The sequence below is a fragment of the Penicillium crustosum genome (assembly GCF_028827405.1).
Source record: "Penicillium crustosum strain IBT 35664 chromosome Unknown utg000005l_segment0_segment0, whole genome shotgun sequence".
Classification (NCBI taxonomy): Eukaryota; Fungi; Ascomycota; class Eurotiomycetes; order Eurotiales; family Aspergillaceae; genus Penicillium; species Penicillium crustosum.
Window position 1 is genome coordinate 1,409,243 of NW_026623126.1, and position 21,512 is coordinate 1,430,754.

Genomic DNA, 21,512 nt, shown 5'->3' on the forward strand with positions numbered 1-21,512 from the left:
TTACAACGATTCCACGATGGGATCAACAAGGCGTGGCATCTCCAACAGGTGCCAAGCCATCGATAAGCCGTATCGCACGTGACAATGCTCTAACTTGACCGCCTAGCGCATTGCCCCTCTTGTCGCAACATCCCTCTTCGACATCCATTCACACTTGTCGTGATATTTTCAGCGTTTGAAACCACTACTCGGTGCTCAGCATGGCTGCCAAGGTCCCAAGAAACTTTCGACTCCTGGAGGAGCTTGAGAAGGGCGAGAAGGGTCTGAGTGCAGGTACGATCGACTCCTACGATCTCCGACAATGTCCGATCTTGGATCACTGACGTATGTGTCTTATTTCCAGATGCCTGCTCATACGGACTTGCTGATGGGGAGGATATGATGATGAGCAACTGGAATGGAACCATTCTCGGCCCGCCTCACGTTAGTTTCTCACTCTACTCCACGCCGCCACGAAACTATCGCTAATCTGCCCTCTTTCAGAGCGTTCATGAGAACCGGATATACAGTGTGAACATTCACTGCGGACCTGACTACCCCGATAACCCTCCTACCATTCAATTCGTCTCTCGAGTGAACATTCCATGTGTCGATTCCAGCTCTGGCAAGGTATGAGGAGATTGGGTACGAAAACACAAGGCCATTACTGAGTGATTATACTGCAGGTCGATCCGACAAAGCTTCCAACCCTTGCGCAGTGGAAACGAGACAACACCATGGAGACGGTTCTAATTGAGTTGAGAAGGTGAGCACAAAGAATGGCACAAGATCCATAGTTTGAGGTTAACACTTTATCCAGGTACATGGCCTTGCCCCAGCATAAGAAGCTGCCGCAGCCCCCGGAGGGTTCGACTTTCTAGTCCAGCATATGTGACCCACTCAGCGCAGGCGGATCTCGGAGTATCAGGGTCGGCTTCATTTAAATTTCCTGGCTTCTTCTCTTTTTCTATGACCCTAGAGCGTGTACAGTCTCTGCATGAAAGCATCGGTAGGGGTTCTTTTGGGCCTCAACTTTCAATTTCCATCCCTACATTAGGTATTCATCTCTAAAGTGTTTTGTTTCGTGGAACTGGGCATTGCGGCAGGCGCCTGTTTACCAACAACAAAATCAAATGATATTCTTTTATGAGTGATGACGTACTCTGTCGAATGATTCACTTAGCCAATGATTGTATTTATAGGCGTAAATTCTAGCTGTCCGGCATGACGCAGCCAGAGGGTCGTGAGACATCACACTGAACGTAGGGACAAGGCAAGGAGAGACCAAGCGAACCAACCGATGGGGTTGGGTCAAAGGAGGGGTCACACCTCTAAAAGGACACAAAAGCTATCCAGTGAGGCAGCCAGCGAGGACAAGAGCATGCCAGATATGAAACCCTACAGAGTAGAGAACCGGAAATGAAGGTGGAGACCAAGACGCGGCGAGTGACAGGAATGTCAACGATTCGAGATATCTACATTTTACAGGAGGCTTCTTCTTCAAGCGCCCGGACAAGCCGAACAATTGATGAAAAAGGAGTTCGCGTCGATCGGGGGTAGTGTAAGCCCAATGACACTGTGCGACAAGGCATGCGCAAGCACAGGGGCCAAGTCGCGGGGTCCAAAAATAGGAATAATCAAAGTGTTTCCTGGACGGAAACTTTCAGAGATTAAACTGAAAAGAACAGATACTACACTTGATCTAAGCCAATAGGCAAAGAGAGCTGAAGAAGAAAGAAAAGAAGAGGAAGATCTGAGGGCTCGGGTGGATATATATAACCAAATATCGTCACGTGATAAATGCCCATAAGCTAAGTGGATTGGGCCCCCTTCCGGATAAATATAATGCCAGAAACTAATTCATTCACAGTAGGCGGTGAATGGGCGGTGTGTGCCCTGGCAGGTAGAAACAAGATAAGACATATAGCTGTTTGGCTTTGGCTTCATTATCGGTATAACTGTTCAACACGGCAGAATGCATAAAGTGCTGGTGCCAAAATATAACGGGGCTCATCGCTTTGCTTGTGAGAGATTATTCCCTACATTTTTAATTATTCTAGCTGACAATCTCTCTATGACAGGTTTGGCACTTTATCGAGCACTTCTCCGACAATGCCGTCCTTCAACTACAAACACTCCGTGGCTGGGTGAAGTTAAACCCCTCGTTCGACAGAATTTTCGAAAATATAAAAAATTACAAAGCCCATCACAAACAGCAAATGCCTTGAAGGCAGGTTACGAGGTATGCGCATCGAATCTTCCTCCAGGCTGAGCTTATGTGTTGATATTTTGTCGCCGTATGACAGGCTCTAGATCTCCTCTCCTCGTCTCATACCAACCAGCATGATGCACACCGGATTACAACTCTCATAGCCCAGGCCAGATCACACAAAGATAAATACGCTGCGATGCAAAGGAAAATCCGGCCAGTAGCGCCGCCTGCCAAACCACTTACGCCCAAGAAAGCCCGGAAAGAAAAGTCAATTCGCTTCCAGGAGGAAACAAATCAGCGGCATCCGAACGCCACATCGATCCTAAACAGACCCCGGCCGTTGGGTGACAAGAAACGCAATGTCCCTGTACTTGTCAATGCACGTGGACTTCCGTTCCTGCGCTATAAAAAGCCGCAGCCGAGAAACGTTAGCAGCGTCATACGAACAAAACTTGGGCGTCGTTGGAACTGGATCGAACGTCGAGACCGGCTGAAAATAGAACTTCTTTTCGCTAAGGACGAAGAGGAATGGGATCGCGTCACCGAAACTAAGGAACCATCCACTTGGTCTGAGCATCCCGCAAATGCCATTGTCGATGTTAATGCGAAAATCGCACACTTCGACATGCATTCCAAAGAGCTTGCAGATAATATGTGGAAGATCGTTCTAGCTGAAAGGGCTTTGGCGGAAGAGGAAGCTAACCAAAAGCAGCCAAAGCAATGAAACCAAGTGGTCTGTCTTGCTGTGCAAACGTCGTTGCCATCACAAAGTACATCCCACTGGCTCTTCGGGTAGACGGATGTGCCGTTATAGCTCAGGTCAATGTCTAGTCACATTACAGCCCCGGTCCATGGCCATGCCATTGTCAATGTTTCTTGAGATCAGAATACAAAGGTCGGTTGCTCAAAGCATCCAAAAGGCTTAGTGCATTATCCATGGCAACCTGGCCAGGTATGTCCATTCTTTCATATCCGATCAATGGGCACCATGGACTGCTAGCATTGTTAAAGTCACTGGACTCCAGCAAGCAGCTCCACCAAAGACAACGGCTCTATTTCAAGCCCTGTGTTGTCTGGTGATTTGAGCGTTATCTTTCCCTGTACCATAACCTAAGTCCATGTGGACTTTCAGATCTGTATATTACTCCACCTACCTTTGATACCAGTTCGCTGATTTCTCAGTATAATCACACCAATTCGACGAGGTTATAATACATAATTTCAAAGTAATGGCAGGTCGTTAACATTTCTATGTACTAGCTCATGCAGCCACTTTGAGCTTCTCAACAGCTGGCAAGGCATCCTCCTCTTCCTCGTCATAATCACCCTTGGCCAAGCCCCTCTCCCACAGTTGTCGGCCTGTGAGCTTTTTCTCCTCTTTCGTGGTCTTTTTCTTCTTGTCCTCCGATTCCTTTTCTTCGCGTAGCCGAAGCTCCTCGTCCTCCATCTCCTTTTTGAACTTCGCATGCCACTCCAAGAAGGACTGGACAGTGACTGGTGTACCGTGGAATTTTCGGTTCTCCTCCTCCTCTCTCTTCGCGGCGACTTGGTCCATCTCGGCTTGAATGGCGTCTGCTCGCTCGGTCATAAGCTGCTCTGCGCTTTCCTTAAGTGCGCTGACCAGTGTGAATATCATCGGCATTCCCAGGTTCTCCTCGATAGTGGGCTGAAGGGATTCCATCAGTAGGTCCCGGTCTTCCTGGACATCTAGCCGAGGATGCTTCACAGCATTGGGTGGGGAGGAAATGGTGAGATTTGGGCCAACATCGGGGTATTCTTCCGGGTAGGCGACTTCCAGGCATATGACGGGTTGTTCTGATTCATCCCCGTCATATTCGAGCGCATCGAGAGTTATGGATACACGGTACGAGGTTTCGGATATGTCTAGGTGCCAGGTCTCGCTGTGAGCAAGGGTAAAAAGAAACTTTGACCCGTCTAAAAGACTTGTATATTACTTACCGGTAATTTCATCAGGGAAGATTGAATCGAGCACTTCACGCTCCTCAATCTGGTCTTCGCGACCCATAGCTGTTGATCCGCCCGCGGATTGGAGGGGTAACGATTTGGGCGCCGGAGGTGCAGATTCTTCGGGAAACACCTCGTGGGCAGATGAGAGTGATTCTAGAGGGAAGGATTGAAATATTGTTCAATCAAGACTTTGAAATATCGTAGTATTAACCAACTCAGAAAAAAATATCGGAGCGCAAACCAAGTCAACGCAACAGGCCAAGCCGAGTCACGTGAATCTATCAATTTACCCTCATCCTCGCCATCCTCGCCGGCTTCCATTTACTGTGACCTCGAGAACCTCCTGATCTGCTCACTAACATTCACATAATACACTCCCCAAACTATGTATAACATCGAGAATATATATATAAGACACATAAAGAGAAACTTTAGTCTTACATATAACCATGGCTCCAAGGTTGTTGACGTGAGGCCTGGTCACGAATGTCCACGGGTCACTATTGTGCAATGGTATCGTTATCATTCTAGAGGACATTCTCCTCATAGCAACCCTCACATTTTAGCCACTATGCCTCAGATAGTTTTGCTTCCCTCGCTGGGCGATCACATCACTTTTGAGAAGCCCAAGCCCGCCAAATGGACTATCGTCGCCGAGCTCTCCCGGGGCTACGTTATCCATTGTATATTCCAACGTGTCCCTGGACTTCGTCTTGCTGATGATAATATTACCCGTGAATACCGATCCACGCCTCATAAATTGTTCTAGCTTCAGCAAACCCGGGCGAGATCATACTCGAATGGTGTTTGATATGGAGTACCGCGAGCTGAATGAGCTGGGATGGGTGCCCACCTTTCCTCGGGCAATGAGCTTAATCTGGGACTCAGATACCTCGAAATTCCGAGCCTTCTTATACGTGATTGGGAGCTTGCAGCTAATTGAAGTAGGTACTTTGTTGACTTTAGAAATGCTCGCAAGGTCCGCGATCTGGAGAAGGAAGACTGTGGTGGAGATAGGCGTAGACATATTCCTTGGTGGGTTTGGGGCCTCGCTATTGCCTATAATGATCGTTGGGATGAAGTAGATATTTCCAAGTGGAAGCTCTAGCCCTGGAGCTCACCTCCCTACCCGGGCGTGACGATATAGTTCAGGATGTCTAGGTGTAGTTTCCAAGGTTTATTTCATGCGTATGTACCCGATATAATAATTACTTGAATACTCTGTTTTATCTGACCCAAGACGATGGACTTTATACATATGTAGGACCCATTATCTTTTTAGATAGATGGTCTTCCTAGATGGAGATTTTTCTTTTTTAGTGTTATAGCTAGCTAGAAGGATAATAATCATTAGCCATAGATATGCACCAAAATTGGGGATAATAGTTGGCGAGGAATACATGTCCACAGGTTCTCACTCCACGATATACAAAGGCGGTCAAAAAGTATAAACGGTGACAATATTGCGGTCCCACATGCAAACCCGTCAAACAGCCGCTTCAAAATTTTGGAGGTTCACTTTTTTTTAACTTCTTCCAGATACCCTACGGGTTACAATCGTCAATCACCCTGCTTAGTATTCCAGTCGACGACATCACGAGTTTTTATTGAATTTCACTGCGTCCTGCCATGGGAAAGCCCAGACCGCAAAAGAAGAAGTCATCCAAGCCCCGCGCAAAGTCCGTACTAGGCCCTGGTGGCTCGATCTCGAAAGGCAACATGGCTCAAGATCCCTCGACGTTACTCGACCAAGCCACAATCCTCCTACAAACTGGTCGAGCCGATGAGGCACTCGTGATTGCACAGCAGGCCCTGGATTTGACCGCTGAAAACACCACTGCACAGCTCCCCGCCATTAATCTGCTTGGAGAAATTAATGTCGAGCTAGGTGACATCGACACCGCTAGAAACTGCTTCCTTCAAGCTGTTCAACTCGATCAAAATGGCTCGGTACCGGAATCCCAGGGAGGAGGAGCTGAAAAGTTCCTATGGCTTGCACAATTGAGTGAGCAAGGTGGAAAGGACAGTGTCCTGTGGTTCGAGATGGGTGTGGCGTCGCTCAGACAGAGTATTCAATCTCTTGAGGGGAAAACATCGCCGGAGCAGATCGCCGATATTACACAGAAGAAGACCAAGATGTCTAACGCACTGTGCGCCGTCGCTGAAACCTACATGACCGATCTTTCGTGAGTTTCTCTATATCCTAGATTCTATGCGGGCCATAACTAACATATTCACTCAGCTGGGAAGAGGATGCCGAAGCTCGGTGCGAGGCACTTATTACGGAAGCCCTCCTTGTCACACCCGAAGCACCAGAGGTACTACAGACCCTCGCCTCCATCCGGATTTCACAACTACGTACCGAAGATGCGCAAGCCGCGCTCACTCGCAGTATGAGCTTCTGGAAGGATTTGGCTCCAGAAGATCTCAAAATACCCGATTTTGCGGTACGCATCAGTCTTGCACGACTCCTGATGGAAGTGAATATGGAGTTCGAGGCTCTGGAAGTCCTCGAGCGCCTGATTCTAGAGGATGATCAAAGTGTAGAGGCCTGGTACCTCGGAGGCTGGTGTCTCTTCCTGCTGGCAGAAAAGCAACAGGCACCTAAGGATGCGACCACCGACGAGCTTGCCGAGTCCCCGCGACATGCATCACTAGATGCTAGTCGTGAATGGCTCAAGCAAAGCTTGAAGCTCTATGATGTTCTTCAATACGAGGATGACCGGCTCCGCGATCATGCCTTGGAACTTGTACAGGAAATGAACAAAGAAATTGGAGAGGATGATGAGAGTGAAGCTGAAGGGGAGGGAGCGGGCGAGGATTCGGATGTGGAGATCGAAGTTGACTCCGACGACGAGATGGCGGATTCATAGATACCAAAAGTGACGACCACATGAGATGATGTACATGTTCATTGATTTGTTTGCTTTGATACCACTAGAAGTAGTTTCTTTTATTTTTCCCCCCAAAGTCTCTTTCATCGTCGACCCCCTGAACCACAAACTAAAACTTCTTTGATATCGCCACCGCAATTCATTCATCGGTTCCGGATTAAGTTGCCTCCGGTGAAGCAGATGCCCGAATTTTTGTCAGAGCAGGTTTCAAGCGCGAGTGAAAACGAGTTTGTCTCCGTGGCTGGAATCTCAAACTCCTGCAAAATGGATTTGGTACCAGCCCCAAAAGGGGAGGCTTCAGTAAAGACCACCGTGGTCGAAGTGGAGGCCGTGGATATGGAGGCACAGTACGACATGGAGGACGACGCGCCGGACCTCGCGCTTGAGATATCGTCGGATTTGGAGTCGGACAGCGATGATTCCGACGGATGGGATAATCTGTCTAACTGCGATGAGGCGATCCAGTTCCTACGCGATGACCAGATCCGCGACGGCCTCGGTATGTAACTATATCCACCCTCACGTCTTACCCCGGACACCCCCGCTCTCGGAGATCAGAACGAACATTGGCTAACGCGCTCGCTTTTCTGTCGCAGTTCCCGGTGCCTGTACTCTAGAAGAGGCGACTGCATATCGACAACGTCTACATGCGATTGGTAAGGCGGCGTTCGTGGAAGAGACCATCCTCCGCGAAACCGTCACGGCCAAAAAGCTATGCACGGCATTTGGAATCGCGCCCCCGGCATTCCTCGATGGTGCGCCAGATGAGTCTTACCATTCTCTTCTGGCGATCGCGATCTCGCGCGAGTTCTCTCGGAGGCCCAAGCTTCCCCAGTACAACTCCATCGACGATGCTGTTCGGCTCCTTCGCGAGTCTCGGAACATCATCGTTCTGACGGGCGCAGGTGTATGTTCATATTGAAGCTTATCCCGAAGATCCCTGATCCATAAGTTCTAACGGATATTTTATCAGATCTCAACAAGTCTGGGGATTCCCGATTTCCGTTCTAAAGATACCGGACTCTACTCAAAACTGGCGCACCTAGGTCTGAGCGATCCACAAGAAGTCTTCGACATCCATATCTTTAGAGAAGACCCGAACATTTTCTTTTCCATTGCCAAGGATATCCTCCCAACGGAAAAGAAATGGTCGCCCACCCATGCATTCATTCGGCTTCTGCAAGACAAGGGCAAACTGTTGACCAACTACACGCAGAATATCGATAACATTGAAGCAAATGCTGGGGTGCGCCCGGAAAAGATTGTACAATGCCATGGATCCTTTGCGACGGCCACCTGCGTGAAGTGTGGATTCAACGTTCCTGGCGACGCGATCTTCGATGATATCAGGGCGGGAAACATCCCCCACTGCACCGCCTGCAAGGAGAAAATCGCAGAAGAAGGACTAAAGCCGCAAGGTCTTAAGCGCAAGCGAAGTTCCAATGGTCAACAGAAAGACCGCAAGGTCTCCGACGACAGTTCAGATGAGGACGACTATGAAATCCCGACTCCTGGGGTGATGAAGGTCAGTGACCATTCGGTCTCTTGCTTGCTTTCTTCCATACTTACAAATAGTACAGCCTGATATCACATTCTTTGGCGAGGATCTACCCGATGAGTTTGGCGAACGTCTACTTCACCAGGATCGGGAACTCGCAGACCTGGTCATTGTGATCGGAACCTCGTTGAAGGTAGCCCCCGTGGCTGAAGTACCAGGAATCCTACCTCGCAACGTCCCACAGATCTACATCTCGCGCACTGTAAGTCGTGTTCAAGACATTGGTATTACACCATACTGACCATGGCATATAGCCGGTGTCACATACCGAGTTCGATATTGATCTCTTGGGTGACTGTGATGTGGTGGTATCCGAACTTTCTCGTCGGGCTGGTTGGGACCTACAACATCATATGATACCAGCTGACGAGAAGGTAGATATTACCTCGGCGGATGGATATGAATCACGACATGTTTTCAAGGTAGTCGATGCATAGGGGCGGAGTTTAGTTTTGGGCATGTCTTGCTTCTGTCTTAAGGGAGGGCGTATCTTCGGGTTTCTGTTCATAGCTGGATGTGGTGATATATCTAAGGTAGTCTTGGTCTCTTTTGTTTTTATTTTCTTTTTTTGTGCGATTATATCACACCTGAGCAGATCTGGGTTTCATCTATAGTTCAATCCTTCGTTTTATTATCTTCTCTTGATGCATAACCCTTGTAATTAAATCATTTCTTATCATATTCCAATGGTGTAGTGCCTAACTTTCATTGAATATAGTATTTTGGAAACTAAAATTGATTGTTTGTTGGAGATATATAAATCTATACCTAGCTTGGACACAGTCTGTCTCCGTGGAGTATATTTCTGAAGACCCGAGAAAAAAAAAAAAAATCTCAACCCGCAACACCCCGCCTTCAAAGCAGCAACGAATTACATGAACTCCCACTAAAGAGAAATCATTAAGAAAAAACTAGACAGATATTCGTGTTGCTAGCCATGGATTATCTGGTTCGGTTCGCCCAACTCCATGAGACCTTCCGACGGCCGGAACTTCAAGCCTGTGCCACACTCGCAGGCGTTGACATCGAAATTATCGCCTACAATGAATTTGTATGATATGCCTTCCCTATCAGCATTCAAAGAGTCCAAATCATTCCACGACCATTGATCTACAACGATGGCACCCCTCCTCTCTTGCATGATCATCTCCGATTTACAGAAACTTGACTGACATACACCAGTCACCATATTGTGTCGTAAGATTACCAAACGAAGCCGCGGCACGGGCAGTTGCCAAGCGCAGTATCCTGGTTAAGGATATCTTCGAGTTATGGGGCCAAGGCACCAATTATGAAGAGCTACATGCAGATGTCCGTGAACGAACCCAAGATCGTTGGAACGACTACATTGCTGTCCCGTTCAAATTCACGATTGATTACTTCGCAGGAACGCGCAGCACAGTTCAGAAGGGAGAAATCATTCGATCCTTCTCATATATGGGGTTCAAAGGCCCAATCCGGCTTACAAACCCCGATGAGGAATTTTTCGTGATGGAAGAGTACGTCGACGATGTTGAAGTCTCTGTACTGGGCACGAAGCGAACAGGAGATCCAAGAAAGATTTATCTTAGTCGCAAAATTGCCGATAGCTGTCGCGAGGCCGTGCTCAAATACGACCTCAAGAAGCGTCGGTATATTAGCACGACTTCCATGGATGCGGAGTTGAGTCTCATTACGGCCAACATGGCTCTTGCAGCACCGGGGAAATTGTTCTTCGATCCGTTTGTCGGAACTGGAAGTTTCATAGTTGCTGCTTCGCATTTCGGGGCTCTGACTCTGGGTGCAGACATTGATGGCCGTAGCTTCCGTGGCAAAGAGAGCGGGAAATTGGGCATATATGAGAATTTTGACCAATATGGGATCAAGAGCAAATTCTTGGATACGTTCACTTCCGATCTTACCAACACGCCACTGCGAAGAACCGCCGTTCTAGATGGCATTGTCTGCGATCCGCCATACGGTGTGCGTGAAGGACTTCGGGTTCTGGGAAATCGCAGGGGAAAACCTGCAGTTAATGTGATCATTGATGGCGTCCCTGCCTATCTGTAAGTCTCTCTTTTTTTTTTTTTGCTTTCATTGGCCTCGCGATTTATAATACTGACTTGGACCTATAGCCGACCTGGTTTCGTTCCTCCCAAAAAGCCTTATGGCTTCGAGGCTCTGCAAAACGACGTGCTCAACTTCGCAGTACGCTCCTTGGTCCCCAATGGCCGTTTGTCTATGTGGATGCCCACAACAAATGACGAGAAAACTGAGTTCCCTGTTCCTATGCATGAGAATCTCGAGATTGTCAGTATCTCTGTTCAGAATTTCAACACTTGTAAGTGACAGGCCTTATGATATAAGTATGATATTGAAATTGGTTGGCTAATTTTGTGTCTTAAAGGGGCTCGTCGACTTATAACTTACCGTCGTCTACCCGAGGGAGAATTATCGGATATCTCACTGGCCCGGAAAAACATTGACGACCAGGGTACTACTGCAGATGCTCTCAATGCATTCCGACGAGTGGTACGTATTATCTATGATTTGATGGCCCAGTACATGGCTAATTTGTTGCACCAGCATATGCTCCCAGGCCATGGCACCAGGGTCGACAAGGACCACAAAACGGCTGAATGAGGACTCCAATATCAGAAATTCGATAGGAAGCTATCTAGCCTACCAAGTTCGGAGGCTTGCAAAATTGGGTAATAGAAATATCTATATGCAGTGAATGACCCTAGGATGGGACCAATGACCAGATGCAAGAACAGAGAAAATACCAGACACAGTGTACTTCACAGCTTCCCTCGCTGGCTTCCTTCTGAAACCAAGTCTGCAGCCAAGTCCACACCCTCGTCCCTCAAAATTCGTTTGACTTCCTCGGCCAGCTCAATTCTCAACTCACGAGCCAATACCTCAGCCTCATCATCGTCGAGCTCCTCTCTTTGCCCACGACCGAACATAGCAAAGCTTGTTCTCTGATTGGCCCCCTGAGCAGGCCGCGGGATGATGTGGAAATGGACGTGGGGTACTACCTGTGCTGCTCTCTCGCCTGTTACCCAGTTAGATGATTTTATTTCTTTTTCTTCTTCCATAGACATGTGATCACAAAATGCCGCTTTGGTTGAGTGACAAATAAAACAAGATATCGGTCAGGGGTATCCCACCTCCTTGAATACCAATATTGATACATCAAATACGTGACAGCATACAGCGGAGAATTACTCCATGTTCAAATACAATAAAGATCAAGGGTTTCCGGAAATGGCGAAAAGCAAGGGCAAGACATACCATTGTTCTGTACAACATTCCAATGTCTGTCGGGATCATCGCCAAACACAGTCTTCGTTACAACCCTGGAGAGAATAGGCAGCCATTTCCCCATCTATGCATCGAATTAAAGAAAAGGATCAGCAAAAGAAGCATTTTTCGAATAGATATAGATAAAGCGAGGGGAAATAACTAAGTACCTCCTGTCCTGCTTGAACACCCATGTCACCTAGCAACTTGTAATGATTTCTTGGCGCTACGAGCACATGGCCGCGGGTAAGCGGCATTATGTCCAAGAAGGCGAGAACATGCTCAGTGGAAAGGATGATGTAGGACAATGGACCTGAATCCGGGGCAGTAGCGACTGGATTGGACTCAGGGTCATTGAACGGGGTTGGAGGATATGATGAGGCGATATTGCAGAACGGGCATGGCGGGGGTGCAGTGGAATCCATGACGGGATAAAATAGTGTACTTATTCGGTCCGAATGTGGGGTCGTGAACCTGTTTTAGTATCAACGTCAAAGACGAATGGAAATATGTAGTAAAGGAGATAGAGGTCGATCCGAAAGTGATTCAGCGGCTCACAGAGCCCCGGGACGGAACCCTGGGAAGACCTCGGGACCAGCCTCGGCTAAGCACCCCTGGGTGAGCTTAATTGGACGCATCTACAAGCAATAGATATACCAAAAAAAAAAAAGAACAGAAGAGGAATTAAAGAAAAAATGGTTTCAATAAGCACGCCATACACACGGATCCAGTGTTAGAAATCCAACTATTTTGAACAAAACAAAAGCAGTCCAACTTGTCACTGATTACCACCTCGGCCGTCCATCCGATATCAATCTTGCATGCCAGGAAGACTCAGCTTCAGTAACCAATCGAATCTTCCAGCCGATGAATTGAGAAACACCCGAGAAACAAAAACAAAACCATAGCCACCTTGGCCCCACAAAAGATTTCCAATCCGCAATGCCGCGCAAACGTGCAAGCCTTCGGAACTTGCATGATAAACAAAAAAAAGTGATCCAAAGGGGGATAGCACTGTATCGCTCAACCTAAGACAAAGCCGACTTAGGGTGAAGCAAGATAAAATTGCGATTTGAAGGAGAAAAATAGATCCCGACGCCTGCAACACGGCGAGAATGTAAGATATGAAGGCAGGCGGGAGACAGATGCCCATGCATGGAAAACAAGCATGCCGAGGTTGAAGATGTAGGAGTAAAAGAAGAAAACAATAGCACACAGGGCCGAGCGCCGAACACCCCATCACAGAAGACAAATGCGGAAAGCGCAGAAATTCAATCAAGTCGTCGTAAGAATATGCAAAAGGTAGTGTAGTGAATACCAGCACAATGAAATGCCAACATATGTAGGAATTCGATTTCCCTGCTCAAGTCGTCGCAAGGGCCTTAGGGAGTCATGAAAGGCATCGACGTTGGCGAGACAGGAGTAGCATGACATCGTAAATGGTACAATTACTGTTCATCCTTGGCGTAACTGCTCTGCTCAGAGCTGTCGACGTACAGGTGGTGATACTTCTTGGCCCATTGGCGAGTCAAAATAGAAGCTAGAAGACTGATTAGAATGGCATATCATGAGACAAAGGAAATATCAGTGTAGCTTACCCTTGAGGAACTTCTTGCTGGCGTATTTCTTGAAGAAGGCTTCGTGGGAGACAGGGCGGTGAAGATAATCAACCATCAATTGGAAGACGGGCTCGATCTCCTCTTCAGTGTATCCAGAGTAGTGAGCGAGAGTGGCATCCTATGAGAAGTTAGTTTAGATGTGCGGAACGGGCGAAATGCAACATAACATACCCAAGGTCCACGCTCGAGGATGAGACGTGCGAGGTACATGGCTGCGGCAGAGATGTGACTCTGGGGGAAGCCCATGAAACGGTGATCGAGAAGACTGATCTCCATCAAGTATTTTCCCAGAGTGCGGGTTTGGATATCATAGTTATCGGCCTTGGAGATGCGTCGCAGGAAGTTCATGGGGTTGGGGAAGCTCATGTTGTACTCGAGGGTTGCGAGGACGTGACGTTCGGCATCGAGAATTTCCTTATCCGAGAAGGTCTCATCGGCGACATGGCTGAAGTTCGCTACATGAGGGGAGAGCACCTCCTCATACTTCGAGGCAATGAACATGGCAGTAACGCCAACGAGCTGAAGACGGTCGAGGGCGACAACCTCAGCGGACAGGAAGCGATCGATGATGTTGACAGCAAGGAACAAGGTCTCGGGGAGGAGACGGAAACGGGTGTGCACTTCGATGAGCCAGTCGACAAGGATTCCACGCATCTTCCATTCGAGGTCGGGCTGATGGTCGATGTAATCAGGGTTGGGCAGGGTGATGATCTCAAGGTCCTTGAGATACTCGAAGATTTCAACCACATATTCGGCGGCCATTAATGGGTCATCCAAGTCCTCAGTGTCCAGATCCTGCACAGCGTCATTCAGAGCATCCTTCACGCTAATCTCCGGCTCCTTCACTGCTGGTTCTTCCACGATATTCTCGATTCGGGTCTTTCGCTCAAGCTCGGGCTTCTTGCGGGGAGGCTCGTCGGCTTGGATGGTTGTATCCTTAACCGATGGACGCTTGTGGGCGTTGGCAGCAGGTTTCTTGTTCGAGTCGCGGGGCTGAAGGGCAGATCGTGTGGCTGTTCGTGAGGAGTTGGTACGGCTGAGCTTTTGGACGCCTCCGGTCTGGACGGTTGCCTTTGAGGTCAAACCAGCCTTGGCGGCGGCCGGTTTCTTCCCACCCTTTATCTCCGCACCATCCGCCTTGTTGACATTGCTGACATCACCGAGGGCAGCACGGGGACGTTGAGATCCATTAGACGCGGCAGTCGACGTGGTTCGCTTCGTCTGCAGGGTTTTCTTAGCTCCAGCATCAGTGCTGAGAGCGGCTGTCTTGGCCCGTGTCAGACGTGCTGATGGGCCGTTCTCGTCGTTCTCATTCATCGTGCCTCTGGTACGAAGGCTGCGGGCCTGCAATGGAGTCAGTGATCAATGTAGTGAGGTCATAGGATACACCCAGATCTCGATGCAATGGGTTAGATATCCCGCAACCAGGATATCAAACGCGTCTTTTGGCAAGGTTAAAGATTGCTTACCTGCGGCATCGTGAAGAAAATAAAAGGAAAGCGACGCGTAGGAAGGGAAAAAGGGGACAGGAATATAATGATCCTTGTCCTGCTCGGGAAATCAGGTCAGCATTCCATTTGATATTGCCTCGGTGGGGACCTCATACCAGAGGGTGAAGAACAAGGTGCACGTACCACGCGTGAAAATGCGGTTGTTCTGAAGAAACTACAATGCCAGTAGGCAGAGGTAGCTTTCAGACAGGTGGGGATGATATGAGTCGATAATTACGGCCCAAAGATGACTATGTTGATGTGTATCAAGACCGCGCAGAACCCTGGTTCTGAAGATCAAATGGCGCGCGAATCGGGGGAAAAAGATGTCAAATGATACAGAAATGACCCGCGGACGCTGTAAAACAGGAATCCGCACGCGATAATTTGTTAGTTGGGGAGTGGGGGAAAAGATGGAAGGGTAGCTTTAACTGGAATGATGAGGGAAAAGGAAGAGAGCTTGAGGGCAAAAGGCGATGTTTGGCCCTAGTACCGTCCTTAGCGTGGAAAACAAGTAGCCCCACTCAGCCAGTCGCGTGGATCACCAAATTGACCTTCGAGCCCTTTTTTTGGTTAAATTTCTAGAATGAAGAATTGGACTGAACAATGAAGAACGGAATAGAAACAAGAAAAAGATGTGTTCAGATAGGTTGAGAAAAGTAGATCCAGCAATGAAGGGAGATACGCGTGAGTATGGCAATGGGTAAATAAACTGGTTGCTGGGACAACGACTGCGTTTCGGTTTCGTATAGTATCGAACCTCATGTAACAAAGAAGTCACGTGCCAATATCTGACACAAGGCGGTCAAATTGGATCCATGGATGCACTCCCGTGACCAGACCTCAGCCACATTATATGTATTGTGGCGGTAGATGAGGCGGTACAGGAGGAAGTTCACGTGACCAGCGAACTTTTTGTTTCTGTGGAGAGTCGGGTGCATATCTACAAAGCAGAGGAGAGGTGCAGTTGAGTCTTTTGTTGGTCTGCTCTATTGACATTTGGCTTTCATCCATTGCAATTCTATTCAATTGATTCATTCAAAACCCGCCTTTCCCCTCCATCCCCCCCATTCTTTGGCAGCAATGCTCCAACCCCGAATTGCCCTACGGGGCATTCGGCTGCCCTTTAGGTGTCTACCTTCTCTGCCTTCGCCAGTTCGTGGATATTCGACAATCGTGAATGAAATCGAGAAGAACAAGCCAAAGTCTATCGAAACGCCAGTCAACACCTTTATTGACCCCAACGCCTCGTTCGCTCCTCCCCCCGGCCGCGATTCTGCTGGCATTCAGCTGCGCACCTACACTCCGCGCACCCCTGGTGTGAGACATTTGCGGCGTCCTGTGAATGATCATCTGTGGAAAGGCCGCCCAGTGCACAAATTAACGTTCCCTAAACGTGGTCACGCCAAGGGTGGTCGAAACAACTCTGGCCGAGTCACTGTCCGCCATCATGGAGGTGGTGCCAAGCGTCGAATTCGGACAATCGATTTTCTGCGCATGGCTCCGGGGCCGCACACAGTGGAGCGTATTGAGTACGATCCCGGACGCACTGCACACATCGCTCTGACTGCTAGTAAGGAGACCGGCAAGTTGAGCTACATTCTCGCAGCCGATGGCATGCGCGCCGGCGACGTGGTCCAGAGTTATATGTCCGGAATTCCCGAAGATTTGTGGAAGAGCATGGGCAGCACTGTCGATCCCGGTGTGCTCGCGGCCAGAACCGCCTGGAGAGGAAACTGCTTGCCGTTGCACATGGTTCCGGTGGGAACATTGATTTTCAACTTGGGATTGCGACCCGGGAAGGGTGGTCAACTGTGTCGGAGTGCTGGAACATATGCTACAGTCGTGGCCAAGGGTAGTGACTCGCGCCAGCAAACAATTCAAGACGAACAGCCTGAGACCGAAAAGAAGCCCTTGTCGCAGCGTGAGCAGCAGAAGCAGGAGCGTCTGGCACAGCACATCACTGTCCGTCTCTCAAGTGGTGAGACTCGGCTCATTCACAAGGACTGCTGCGCTACCGTTGGTATTGCTAGCAACCCGAACTACCAATACACCCAGCTCGGAAAGGCTGGTCGCTCACGCTGGCTCAATATTCGTCCGACGGTGCGTGGTCTGGCCATGAACGCTATGGATCACCCTCACGGTGGTGGACGAGGAAAGTCTAAGGGTAACGTCGACCCTAAGAGTCCTTGGGGTATTCCGGTATGTATATCCTTTTGTTTCGCACCCTTCGAACTTCCATGTGACTGACTCTTCTTTTTCACCTCTAGACCAAATCCGGCTACAAGACCCGCCCGAAATGGAAGATCAACAAGGCTGTTGTGCATGCCAGACCTCGCAACCAAGGAAAGCGCCGTCGTGGATACAACTAGAGATGATGTTGCTTTGCCTTTGTCTCTGAACCATTTGTATCTCCTCACCCTATACCTCATCCCTACCACGCAGAGGATGACTGTACGATATCTTTTCCTGTTTCTTGACACATTAAATGCCTCATCGTTTCTTCTACCATGCGCTCTTTGGGGATTCTTGTTTTGCGCATCTGCCATCTGACTGAAACTCGGGCAATGGGCACTGTACAGTACGATGGCTCGAGGCCATATACATTCAAAGCGAAAGAAAATAGATTTATAAACCATTTTATCTCTCTGCATATAATGGATATACATAACTATGTAGATTAGTTGTTGTGTGTAAAGTAGAACGTACTCTGATTAGCTGTAAGTAGATCCCCGGCTGGGTAGACAGTGGACATGCCAAGCCTTTAGGCAATCTTGCTGGTGCGTGGCCCTCTCTGCTGATCCGCACCTGTCAACGCCTTTGTTGGGAATTAGCATGGAAATTCAAGACTCCCCCGTGGTTTCAATTAGAATCCGATCGAAACAAATAATAGGGGCTCTTTGATTTAACTCATTAAGACAGGCCTAGGGCCGGAGGAATGCTCAGCCTCTCCTGATACGAACTTCGAACTTCCGTCATTCATAGAACTTCCTTTTCACATCCCCACTTGGGCACATCCAGCCAACAGTTGGAGGCTCGTTGACGCTCCAGGGTCTATCCTATTCGTGCCATTTCTGCTTTAAAAAAAACGCGCCCGGATAAACCAGAGTTGGCCATCAACCTTGGAAGTCATCTACTTGAATTACTCAGCTACTAAACCGCATCCCGAGGTCGTAAATTTGCGATCAAGCCCGCCATGGCGGCACCTCCGGCGTCCAATTTTGGACCCGAATCGTCGCAATACTCCACAGAATACGGCCAGTCCCAAATGGAATTCATGCCTGGTGAAAGTGGCGCCGCTGCCGAAAGCACTAGCACCGAAGGCAACTTCGTTCCCCGCCCCAAGCGCATCGCATGTGTTGTCTGTCGGAGGAGGAAACTGAGGTGTGATGGGAGACGACCGAGCTGTGGGACTTGCTCACGTCTGGGACATGAATGTTCCTACGATGAAGTACGTAAGAAGAGTGGTCCTAAACGGGGATATGTCAAGCAGCTTGAAGCGCGATTAGGTACGAACTCATCGAAAACAATGGTCGCAAGTACTGTATTGACAGTGAGCTATGTCGCTAACAACCATGTCTGTATCAGCTCAAGTAGAGACTCTTCTCAAAGGTCAGGATCCGGAACCCACCCGACGAACCTCCCCACCTCAACCATTGGAGAATGCATTCACAGCACCTATTGCCGATGAATCTATACTGGATTTACCTGACCTCTCGGACTTGGGAGGGCTAGGAGGTATTGGAGGAAACATGGATAACGCGTACTCAACTTCGACTGCTCCCAGCGCAGGCCAGTCAAATCAAATGTTATTCCCTCCGCCGCCAACTACCCAGGGTGGCAGCAACTCCCAATGGGACTTGATCAGTTTAGGACTGGAGGAGCCCCTCCCTTCACAGGATGTGATTGATGAACTGTACGTGTTCTATGCGGCTTTCTTTTTATGAACTGGTGTCTAATACAGTGGTACTGGCTAGGGATGCTTTATTCTTTGAGAAGATCTACCCAATGATGCCCATCATCCACCGCCCCCGTTACTATGCAGCCCTGAATCTCGCTCCTAATATGCGCCCACCAATCTGTCTACGATACATTATGTGGTGCAATGCCGCATCTGTCAGTGACAAATACTTCTTTCTGCATAACCATTTCTACCAGCGGGCACGCAAGTATGCTGAGGTGGACGAAATGAAAGGATTCGGAGAGAACATCGTCAGTGTAGCACATTGCCAAACATGGATCTTTATCGGCACATATGAATTCCGAATGATCTATTTCCCACGAGCCTGGCTGAGCGTTGGAAAAGCTGCAAGACTAGCACTGATGCTGGGATTAAATCGGCTAGATGGTGTTGGCCTCGATGTCAAGCAATCCATTTTACCACCGAAAGATTGGACAGAGCGTGAAGAACGCAGGAGAGTCTTCTGGGGCGCATTTGCCACAGATAGATATTCGAGCGTTGGAACCGGTTGGCCCATTCTTATTGATGAGAACGATGTAAGTATCTCCTTCGTGAACTTTGGCGTAGAGGGTGGTAGGCTGACAACAAGCAGATCATGACCAACCTCCCCGCATCCGAAGAAGCTTTTACCAAGAGCAAGCCACAGCGAACACTTCATCTAAACGATATCGCCACCGGAGCCGTCTCCACACTAGCACCTTTCGCATGCGTGATGGTTTTGGCAAGTCTTTTCGGTCGTAACCTCATACACATTCATCGGCCTCAGCCCCAAGACAATGACCATGACCTCAATGGAGAGTTTTGGAAGCGCCACAGAAGCCATGATAATATTCTTCTGCACATTTCGCTCTCGTTGCCTGATCATCTTCGACTTCCAAGTGGTATGTCGGACGTCAACGTCATTTTCGCCAACATGAGCATCCATACTTCAACCATATGTCTTCACCAAGCGGCAATATTCAAGGCCGAAAAGAACAAGATGCCGAATCAGATTACGACTGAGAGCAAACGCAGATGCCTTGTCGCCGCCAACCAGATTTCGAGTACCATGAAGATGATCAGCCACGTTGATTTGACGAGCGTGAGTTTCTATTGAGCTTCTTGCCCAAATTATTTGCACTAACACCTTGCAGCTCAACCCTTTCATGTCATTTTGCCTCTATATTGCTGCTCGCGTCTTTGTGCAGTATCTTAAATCCCGACCAGAGGATTCCAGTGTTCATTCCTCGTTGCAATTTCTGGTCTCCGCTCTGAACGCTATGAAGAACAAAAACCCTCTAACAGAGTCGTTCCTTGTTCAATTGGATGTTGATCTTGATGGAACTGGCATTCGCGCTTTGGACGATAAACAGAAAACCAACATGTCTGCTGCACATTCGATGGTAGTAGGTTCCCCTGGCTTGTTCCCCGATGCCCAATCGAAGCTAATCCCATTTTCTCTAGCACACATATTGCCATGATAGTGTCGACTGTAACCCTTTGTACAACATCCGCCAAACACAAGGTATCGCGAAGGAGGTGTCTCCACAACACAGTGCAAATCGCGGTGGCAATCAACGGCCTATACCTGCCGGTTTGACGACGTCCCTCCCTAGCCGGAACCGGGACTCAACGACACAACCCACCACAGGACCAGTCTTCAATGGCGACGGTACGCGTCGTTATTTCGGAACTTCCACTCAGGCGACAGATTCACAAATGGACCAAGCGGGACAACCAGGCGCCGTTATCGACATGGACATGGATTTTCCAACTGATTTCGGCAACCTCAGCGACAGGAACAACCCACCATCAGACCATCCCACTCCCTCAACTTTGAACTCATCCTCCAACACCTCCTATTCAGTCAATGGTGCTGACAACCCCTCACCGGGGAGCAACAATAAAGCGACGAACTCGGGGTATCCGAGTCAGGCGTCCGCCGCGTCCTTTGATAAGGTCAATCGAAACATCATGCCACAAGGAAACACAAACCCACAGGTCACTGATTTGGGTTCTATGGCTGGTCGGTTTTATCCAAACAGTTCTGATAGCCCATCAGTTGGCACAGGAGCGTCGGGAATCTTTTCCATGCCTTCTGCATGGGACCTTCCAACCCCAAATCCAGAGACAGGCAATGGGAGCTTTGACGGTCTAAACATGGAGACTTTCAGTGAATCTCAATGGGCTCAAATGTTGAATAGCCAAATCCAGAGCGAACATGGGACCAATACCGGCTGGGAGAACTGGCGGCCATCATGAGCGCAACATGTGGTAGAATATACTTCCCCATGAAAGTATCTTAGTCGAATGGTCTCGTCGATAGCACACCAACCTTGAGACTGTTTCAACAAAAGAAATCTCATGTTGCCCCTGCATGGATGACATTGGGCTTCGTGTTCCCCCAACCCGCTCAAAGTCCGAGATCTTAGGGTCTCACTAATTAGGACGACCCATCGACGCCCTTATCAATACTGGCTGGATATCTCACATACGAATCGAAGCAAGTCGTCATCCTATTGGATACTTATGTCTTGCTTTCGCGTTCCCCCTCCCCAAGCTGAGAT

The 21,512-nt window shown here is 48.8% G+C and overlaps 12 protein-coding genes across 12 annotated transcripts; 8 read left to right on the forward strand and 4 right to left on the reverse strand.

The window, feature by feature from the left end:
• Window positions 1–200: 200 nt before the first annotated feature.
• N7487_011234 (E2 ubiquitin-conjugating protein MMS2) lies at window positions 201–860 on the forward strand (the record flags this gene model as incomplete). The annotated part of the gene is made up of 5 exons (XM_056878964.1): window positions 201–273; window positions 344–423; window positions 484–609; window positions 666–745; window positions 800–860. 5 exons carry the CDS (start codon window positions 201–203, stop codon window positions 858–860), a joined length of 420 nt encoding a protein of 139 aa, XP_056724283.1.
• A 1,527-nt stretch (window positions 861–2,387) lies between these two features.
• N7487_011235 (uncharacterized protein) lies at window positions 2,388–2,915 on the forward strand (the record flags this gene model as incomplete). The annotated part of the gene is made up of 1 exon (XM_056878965.1): window positions 2,388–2,915. The coding sequence occupies one exon, from the start codon at window positions 2,388–2,390 to the stop codon at window positions 2,913–2,915; it is 528 nt and encodes a 175-aa protein (XP_056724284.1).
• A 537-nt stretch (window positions 2,916–3,452) lies between these two features.
• N7487_011236 (RWD domain-containing protein) lies at window positions 3,453–4,480 on the reverse strand (the record flags this gene model as incomplete). The annotated part of the gene is made up of 3 exons (XM_056878966.1): window positions 3,453–4,075; window positions 4,151–4,312; window positions 4,450–4,480. 3 exons carry the CDS (start codon window positions 4,478–4,480, stop codon window positions 3,453–3,455), a joined length of 816 nt encoding a protein of 271 aa, XP_056724285.1.
• A 250-nt stretch (window positions 4,481–4,730) lies between these two features.
• Window positions 4,731–4,928, forward strand: N7487_011237 (uncharacterized protein; the record flags this gene model as incomplete). The annotated part of the gene is made up of 1 exon (XM_056878967.1): window positions 4,731–4,928. The coding sequence occupies one exon, from the start codon at window positions 4,731–4,733 to the stop codon at window positions 4,926–4,928; it is 198 nt and encodes a 65-aa protein (XP_056724286.1).
• A 21-nt stretch (window positions 4,929–4,949) lies between these two features.
• On the reverse strand, window positions 4,950–5,186 carry N7487_011238 (uncharacterized protein; the record flags this gene model as incomplete). The annotated part of the gene is made up of 1 exon (XM_056878968.1): window positions 4,950–5,186. One exon carries the CDS (start codon window positions 5,184–5,186, stop codon window positions 4,950–4,952), a length of 237 nt encoding a protein of 78 aa, XP_056724287.1.
• A 602-nt stretch (window positions 5,187–5,788) lies between these two features.
• N7487_011239 (ACL4 family protein) lies at window positions 5,789–7,032 on the forward strand (the record flags this gene model as incomplete). The annotated part of the gene is made up of 2 exons (XM_056878969.1): window positions 5,789–6,345; window positions 6,402–7,032. The coding sequence occupies 2 exons, from the start codon at window positions 5,789–5,791 to the stop codon at window positions 7,030–7,032; spliced, it is 1,188 nt and encodes a 395-aa protein (XP_056724288.1).
• Window positions 7,033–7,317: 285 nt separating this feature from the next.
• On the forward strand, window positions 7,318–9,048 carry N7487_011240 (putative histone deacetylase SIR2; the record flags this gene model as incomplete). Its single annotated transcript, XM_056878970.1, has 5 exons — window positions 7,318–7,552; window positions 7,650–7,960; window positions 8,027–8,578; window positions 8,634–8,813; window positions 8,866–9,048. The coding sequence occupies 5 exons, from the start codon at window positions 7,318–7,320 to the stop codon at window positions 9,046–9,048; spliced, it is 1,461 nt and encodes a 486-aa protein (XP_056724289.1).
• A 379-nt stretch (window positions 9,049–9,427) lies between these two features.
• On the forward strand, window positions 9,428–11,233 carry N7487_011241 (tRNA (guanine-N2-)-methyltransferase; the record flags this gene model as incomplete). Its single annotated transcript, XM_056878971.1, has 4 exons — window positions 9,428–9,662; window positions 9,794–10,656; window positions 10,726–10,931; window positions 10,998–11,233. The coding sequence occupies exons 1-4, from the start codon at window positions 9,549–9,551 to the stop codon at window positions 11,231–11,233; spliced, it is 1,419 nt and encodes a 472-aa protein (XP_056724290.1). The 5' UTR covers window positions 9,428–9,548.
• A 158-nt stretch (window positions 11,234–11,391) lies between these two features.
• N7487_011242 (HIT family protein) lies at window positions 11,392–12,321 on the reverse strand (the record flags this gene model as incomplete). The annotated part of the gene is made up of 3 exons (XM_056878972.1): window positions 11,392–11,648; window positions 11,888–11,981; window positions 12,067–12,321. 3 exons carry the CDS (start codon window positions 12,319–12,321, stop codon window positions 11,392–11,394), a joined length of 606 nt encoding a protein of 201 aa, XP_056724291.1.
• Window positions 12,322–13,344: 1,023 nt separating this feature from the next.
• Window positions 13,345–14,993, reverse strand: N7487_011243 (B-type cyclin nimE; the record flags this gene model as incomplete). The annotated part of the gene is made up of 4 exons (XM_056878973.1): window positions 13,345–13,436; window positions 13,495–13,633; window positions 13,687–14,859; window positions 14,985–14,993. The coding sequence occupies 4 exons, from the start codon at window positions 14,991–14,993 to the stop codon at window positions 13,345–13,347; spliced, it is 1,413 nt and encodes a 470-aa protein (XP_056724292.1).
• Window positions 14,994–16,088: 1,095 nt separating this feature from the next.
• Window positions 16,089–17,377, forward strand: N7487_011244 (mitochondrial 54S ribosomal protein uL2m; the record flags this gene model as incomplete). Its single annotated transcript, XM_056878974.1, has 2 exons — window positions 16,089–17,207; window positions 17,276–17,377. 2 exons carry the CDS (start codon window positions 16,089–16,091, stop codon window positions 17,375–17,377), a joined length of 1,221 nt encoding a protein of 406 aa, XP_056724293.1.
• An 824-nt stretch (window positions 17,378–18,201) lies between these two features.
• Window positions 18,202–21,207, forward strand: N7487_011245 (putative C6 transcription factor Prf; the record flags this gene model as incomplete). Its single annotated transcript, XM_056878975.1, has 6 exons — window positions 18,202–18,514; window positions 18,594–18,921; window positions 18,983–19,502; window positions 19,559–20,047; window positions 20,100–20,351; window positions 20,410–21,207. 6 exons carry the CDS (start codon window positions 18,202–18,204, stop codon window positions 21,205–21,207), a joined length of 2,700 nt encoding a protein of 899 aa, XP_056724294.1.
• Window positions 21,208–21,512: the final 305 nt, after the last annotated feature.